The sequence below is a fragment of the Eubalaena glacialis genome, chromosome 11, assembly GCF_028564815.1.
Source record: "Eubalaena glacialis isolate mEubGla1 chromosome 11, mEubGla1.1.hap2.+ XY, whole genome shotgun sequence".
NCBI lineage: Eukaryota > Metazoa > Chordata > Mammalia > Artiodactyla > Balaenidae > Eubalaena > Eubalaena glacialis.
In genome coordinates this window covers 60,037,934-60,045,137 of record NC_083726.1, presented here as the reverse complement: position 1 = coordinate 60,045,137, position 7,204 = coordinate 60,037,934, and the positions used below count along the sequence as shown (strand labels likewise).

Here is a 7,204-nt window from a genome sequence, read left to right as displayed (position 1 = left end):
AATCAACACGCTGTTGGTAATCATTAATTATTTAAACACCAAATAAATAAATAAACAAATAAATAAAAGTGGGAGATTTCCTACTTGGTGGGGTGGTTATTCTAAATAAAACATTAGCAAAGAGAATCCATCAGTGTGCAAAAGAATAATACTCACAACTAAGTAAACATTATTTTTGGAATGTGGGGGTGGTTTAATATTGAGAAAACCAATCACTATAACTTATTATGATCGTATTAGGATTATTATTAATAAATGCTGAAAAACTTTTCACAAAAGTCAGTGTTTATGCATAACAATATAAATAAGTAACAATAAGTCTAAGTAAATAAGAATTCAAGGAAACAACTTAAATATAATAAAAGCTATATATCCAAACAAATTACAAATATTATCCTAAATGGTAAAACACTACAGCATTTCATTTAAAATCATAAACTAGTAAGGATGTCCCATTACCATTTACTATTTTGTATTTAAATTTTAAATTTTTATCAAAATTACACAAGCACATGGTTTAAAAGAGTCATTCAACTCTATAATATATGTTGTGAAAAAATAACCAGCCCCAACAGTCTCACTCCCCATTTCCACTCAGAGACAATCTCTTATTAAGGAAAACATACAGAAATCAATACCTTTTCTCTGTTTTAGCAATAGGCACCTGGAAAACCAGGGTAGGTTGCTGATGAAGAAAGAGCTATGCAGGAAAAATGCCAGAACTACTGCTCTGGCCAAGATAGAGTAACAGGGATCTGATCTAATCAAACTAGACAATATATGAAACAATTGTTTTCAAGACATTGAATGTCAGGTAATAAGGACAGTGATTACTTAAGAATGACAAATGAGGGACTTACCTGGTGGCGCAGTGGTTAAGACTCTGCGCTCCCCATGCAGGGGGCCCGGGTTTGATCCCTGGTCAGGGAACTAGATCCCACATGCATGCCGCAACTAAGAGTTCGCATACCACAACAAAGGAGCCCACAAGCCACAACTAAGGAGCCCGCCTGCCACAACTAAGACCCAGCACAACCAAATAAAAATAAATAAAAATTAAAAAAAAAAAAAGGAATGACAAATGAGGTGAACCCTATGATTGTTTCAGCTTACTGCCCAGAGACAATTTCCAGGTCATGGCACAAGGAGGAAGAACCTAGGAGGAGACTGGCCGTTACCCTGAGTTAAGGAGATGGAGGCCAAGGTAGCTAGGGAGTACAGGGCAAAGTATCAGAAAGGAGAGAGCTATACACTGAGAGATTTCTAGAGATCTTTAGAGGTTCCCCTTAGGTGTTTTCCTGAGTATTGTTTAGTGCATATACGTGAGGAAACCACTTAGAGTGGGGAAGGAACCGCCTGAAACAATTAAAGAAAGCAATCTCTGAATCTCACATAAGACCAGGAATAGTGCCTACTCCCACCAGCCAGGGTAGAAAATCTTGTAAATGACTGGGTAGAGTCCTTAGAAGCCTAAGTAGGGGGAAAAAATTAGCCCTAGACCAAACTCTGCTCTGGCCCCATCTAACAAAGCTTAAAAGCAAGACCTGAAAGAATCAAACTATTACCAAGTAATTTAACTGCACCTCAGAACAAATCTCAAGAATATTTATAGAAATACAAAAATATCCAGAACCCAACAAAGTAATATTCATGTCTGGGCACTCAATCAAAAATTAACATGAATGGAAAGAAGTAGGAAAATAGGACCCATTATGAGAAGAAAATTCAATCAATTGAAACTAATTCAGAAAGTATTCAGGTGTTAGGCAGTGCCCTCCATGGTCGGGGGGCAGGGTAGGATCTGTCTCTTGCTTCAACTGTGTTTGAATGGAACAGACCCAGGGATGCCCCTTCCTCCAGCCTCCAACTACCCTCCAACATTTTTTTCCAGTCCCAACCTTCAGAACCAACCACTCAGCTATCCTCAGCCTCCAGGACCAGCCAACACAATTTTTTGAGCTTAGCTCCTTATTGCTGATCAATCATGAGCTCCCAGATTTGTCAGAATTATTCCACTGAGATGGAGGCCGACATTCACAGCCTAGTCAAATGCATCGGTGGGCCTCCTACACCTACCTCTCCCTGGGCTTCTATTTCGATCAAGAGGATGTAGCTCTGGAGGGTGCTAGCCCGGGAGAAGCACTGCGAGGGCGCAAAAATGCAAAACCAGCCCTGCGGCTGCATCCTCTTGCAGGATGTGCAGAAACCATCTCAAAAACCCAGGATGCTATGGAAGCTGACATTCTCATGGAGAAGAATATGAACCAGGCCCTTTTGGATCTGCATACCCAGGGTTCTGTCCACATAGACCCCCACCTCTGTGACTTCCTGGAGAGCCACAGCCTAGATGAGCAGATGAAACTCATCAAGAAGATGGGCGACACCTGACCACCTGATTAACCTCCACAAGTGGGCTGGTCCCCAGGCTGGCTGGGTGAGTATCTCTTCGAAAGTCTCACCATCAAGCATGACTATGAGCCTCTGGAGCCCAGTGGCCTTTGAGGAGCCCCTCTGGTATCAGGGCTTCTGCCTGAAGCCTCTCTCTGCAGCCACTAGGCAGCTTTTTAACCATCCTGGAGCTCTCTCCCAAGCCTTGGACCAAATGGAAACAATAAAGCTTTTTGCAGAAAAAAAAAAAGTATATAGACGTTAGAATTAGTAGACAAGGATATTAAAACACTTATAACTTTATTCCATATGTTCAAGAAGCTAGAGAGAATTCTGGGAAGATGGTGGAGTAGGAAGGAACAGAGATCTGTCTCTCCTCCTAGACAACAATTGCATTGGCAGCATCTGTCTGATGTAACTATTTTGGAACTCTAGAGTCTACTGAAGGCTTAGAGAGTAAATTGTAGTTAATTTTGATCATTTTAGCTCTTAACACAGTAGCAGCTACCCATCTTCCACTCCCAGTCCTATGGCAGGCAGCTGTGCACACGTTCAAGGAGCAGCTTGCAGGCAGCTTGTGGGATCCAGAGTGGGCAAAAAGGGCCCCCTCCCCCAAATGTTGGTGATCTGTGCTCTGACCTCTGATTGCTGTTTCTCATCACAGAGGTGCAGACAAAGACGTGGGTGACCATTGTTTTTGCACCTCCCTTCATTTTTCTCTTTTCCCTTTTTGGAAACCAAGTAAAGACAAGAACATTCAAAGGTAACTGCATATATGGGGAAAACTAAAAAGTGACTGCACATGCTCAGAGAAAGGTACAGACCCAGAAAAGTCTTGAGAAAACCTTAAGTTTACACCTAGGCTGATCTTGCCACAGGGAATGAATTTGGACTTCTATGGATCAAAGACTTATCATGTAAGAGCTAACACTATAAAACCCTTAGAAGAAAACATAGGTGTAAATCTTGGTGACATTGGATTAGGCAATGGTTTTTTGGATTTGACACCAAATGCATAAGCAACCAAAGAAAAAGAGTAGATAATTAGACTTCAGTAAAATTTAAAAATCTTGTGCTTCAAAGGATACTATCCAGAAAGTAAGACAGAATGGGAGAAAATATTTGCAAATCATATATCTGATAAGGGTCTAGCAACCAGAATATATAAAGAACTACTACAAGTCAACATTCAAAACACAAATAATTTAATTAAAAAATGGGCACCAAAAATAAAATTAAAAAAAATTAAAAAAAAAAAAAAAGGGCACCAGAGAGATATTTATTCAAAGAAAATATACAAATCGCCAGTTAAGCACATGAAAAGATGCTCAACATCAATCTTTAGGGAACTGCAAAACTACAATGAGATACAAATTCACATCCCTTAGGATGGCTAAAATAAAGAGAAACAATAACAAATTTTGGTGAGAATGTGGAGAAATTGGAAACCTCATACATTGCTGATAGGACTATAAAATAGTGGAGCCACTTTGGAAAACACTTCCTTGAAATGTTAAACATTGAGTTACCATATGACCCACCAGTTCCACTCCTAGGTGTATACTGAAGAGAAATGAAATAAAGAGAAATGAAAACACACAAAAATCTGTACATGAATGTCATAGCACCATTATTCATAATAGTCAAAAAAGTGGAAACAACCCCAAAGTTCATCAACTAATGAATGGATAAACAAAATGTGGTATACTCACATAATTGTATACTATTTGGCCTTAGACAAAAATGACATACTGATACACACTGCTACATAGATGAAACCTGAAAACAATCTATTGAGTGAAAACAGCCAGACACAAGAGGTCACATATTGTGTGATTCTATTCACATTAAGTGCCCAGGATAGGTACATTTATAGAGACAGAAAGTATTCATGGATGCCTATTATTGGAGTGGGGACTGCAAATGGGGAGTAACTGCTAATGAGTGTGAGGTTTCTTTTTGGGCTGATGAAAACATTCTATAATTGATTGAAGTGGGAATTCCCTGGCAGTTCAGTGGTTAAGACTCCTCGCTTCCACTGCAGGGGGTGCAGGTTTGATCCCTCGTCAGGGACGTTCCGCATGCCACGCACACGACCAAAAAAAAAAAAACCTAAATAAATAAATACATTGACTGTGGTGATGGTTGCACAGTTCTTATTAAACACCATTGAACTGTATACATAAATGGGTAAATTGTATGATATGTAAATTATATCTCAACAAAACTGTTAAAAAAGGTCAGTGGGGTGGTTACATGAATCTATACATGTGAGAAAAATTTCATAGAATACTACACACACACATCTCACAAATGAGTACATGTAAAAACTGGTGAAATCTGAAAAATGACTATTGAATACACAAATGTCAATTTCCTTGCTTTTATATCATACTATAGTAAAGTAAAATGTTGTCATTGGGAGAAGCTAGATAAAGGGTACATGTGACCTCTCTGTACTACTTTTGCAAATTTCTATGAATTTATAATTAGTCAAAAAACCTAAATGAATGGGGGAAATGTATATAATACTAGAAGTAATCAAAATACAGCTTGAGTGGCTATATTAATATCAGACAAAGTAGATTTCAGAGAGAAAATTATTACCAGGGTAGAGTCACTTAATAATGATAAAAAGAGGAATTCAGCAAGAAGACATAATAATCCTAAACATTTATACTCCTAATAACAGAGCTTCAAAATACATTAAACAAAAATTGATAGACTGTAATGAGAAATAAATAAACCTACAATTAAAATAGGAGGTTTTAACGCCCTTCTCTCAATAATTGATAGAATAAGTAGACAACAAACTAGTATAGATAAAGAAGACTTGGGACTTCCCTGGTGGCTCAGTGGTTAAGAATCCGCCTGCCAATGCAGGGGACACGGGTTCGAGCCCTGGTCTGGGAAGATCCCACATGCCGCCGCGCAACTAAGCCCGTGTGCCGCAACTACTGAGCCTGCGCTCTAGAGCCCGTGCTCCACAACAAAAGAAGCTGCCGCAATAAGAAGCCCGCACACCCAACTAAGCCCGTGTGCCGCAACTACTGAGCCTGCGCTCTAGAGCCCGTGCTCCACAACAAAAGAAGCTGCCGCAATAAGAAGCCCGCACACCCCCGCTCGCCACAATTAGAGAAAGCCCGCCCGCAGCAACGAGGACCCAACGCAGCCAAAAATAAATAAATAAATAAAAATTAAAAAAAAAAAAAAAGACGAACATTACAAACCAACTTAAACTAATTTACATTTATAGGACATTCCACCTAACTCCACCAGAACACACACTTTTTAGGTGCACATAGCACTTTTACCAAGATGGGGATTAATTCCCTGGCGGTCCAGTGGTTAGGACTCCGAGTTTTCACTGCCGAGGGCACAGCTTTGATCCCTGGTCGGGGGTACTAAGATCCCTGCAAGCCGTGGGCTCCCACTTCTTTTCGTACTCTAATCCAATAACAGGGATATTATAAGGCTGAGTAGTAAAGGCCTAGTTTCTTCAACCAGAGTTTTATGTTAGGATGCTAATTAAGACTTACTTTGAACAAAAAAAAATCATGACTAAAGTTTGAAAGTTGCTGCTTTATTCACAAATGGGATATAATCAAACTTAAAAGATTTTGCACAGGAAAGGAAACCATAAGCGAAACAAAAAAACAACCTATGGACTGGGAGAAAATATTTGCAAACAATGCGACCAACAAGGGGTTAATTTCCAAAATATACAAACAGCTCATACAACTCAATATTAAAAAAAACAACCCAATCAAAACAATGGGCAGAAGACCTAAACAGACACTCCCCAAAGAAGACATACAAATGTCCAACAGGCACATGAAAAGATGCTCAACATCGCTAATTATTAGAGAAATGCAAATCTACAATGAGATATCACCTCACACGGGTCAGAATGGCCACCATCAAAACATATAAATAGGGACTTCCCTGGTGGTGCAGTGGTTAAAGAATCCACCTGCCAATGCAGGGGACACGGGTTCAATCCCTGGTCCATGAAGATCCCACATGCCGCAGAGCAACTAAGCCCGTGTGCTACAACTACTGAGCCTGCGCCCCTACAGCCCGTGCTCCGCAACAAGAGAAGCCACCGCAATGAGAAGCCCGCGCACTGCAGCGAACCCCTGCTCACAACTAGAGAAAGCGCGTGTGCAGCAACGAAGACCCAACACAGCCAAAAATTAATAAATAAATAAATTTATTAAAAAGAAAAAGTACAAATAAATGCTGGAGAGGGTGTGGAGAAAAGGGAACCCTCCTACACTGTTGGTGGGAATGTAAATTGGTGCAGCCACTATGGAAAACGGTATGGAGGTTCCTTAAAAAACTAAAAATAGTGTTACCATATGATCTGGCAATCCCACTCCTGGGCACATATCCAGAAAAGATGAAAACTCTAATTCAAAAAGATACATGCACCCCAGTGTTCATAGCAGCACTATTTGCAATAGCTAAGACATGGAAGCAACCTAAATGTCCGTTGACAATGAATGGATAAAGAAGATGTGGTATATATATATATATATATATATATATATATATATATATACACAATGGAATATTACTCAGCCACAAAAAAGAATGAAATATTGCCATTTGCAGCAACGTGGATGGACTTGGAGATTATCATACTGAGTGAAGTAAGCCAGACAGAAAAAGACAAATATTATATGTTGTCACTTACATGTGGAATCTAAAAAACGGTACAAATGAATTTATTTACAAAACAGAAACAGACTCACAGACATAGAAAACAAACTTACGGTTACCAACAGAGAAGAGGGGGAGGGATAAATTAGGA

The 7,204-nt window shown here is 39.5% G+C and overlaps 1 protein-coding gene across 1 annotated transcript; it reads left to right on the top strand.

Moving 5' to 3' along the window:
• The first annotated feature begins 2,049 nt into the window (after positions 1 to 2,049).
• On the top strand, positions 2,050 to 2,388 carry LOC133101671 (ferritin light chain-like). The gene has a single exon (XM_061206648.1). The coding sequence runs from the start codon at positions 2,050 to 2,052 to the stop codon at positions 2,386 to 2,388; it is 339 nt and encodes a 112-aa protein (XP_061062631.1).
• The last annotated feature ends 4,816 nt before the right edge of the window (positions 2,389 to 7,204 follow it).

What these genes read in the sequence shown, in the direction of transcription:
- LOC133101671 (XM_061206648.1), top strand. Translation starts at nt 2,050, where the DNA reads ATGCATCGGTGGGCCTCCTACACCTACCTCTCCCTGGGCTTCTATTTC.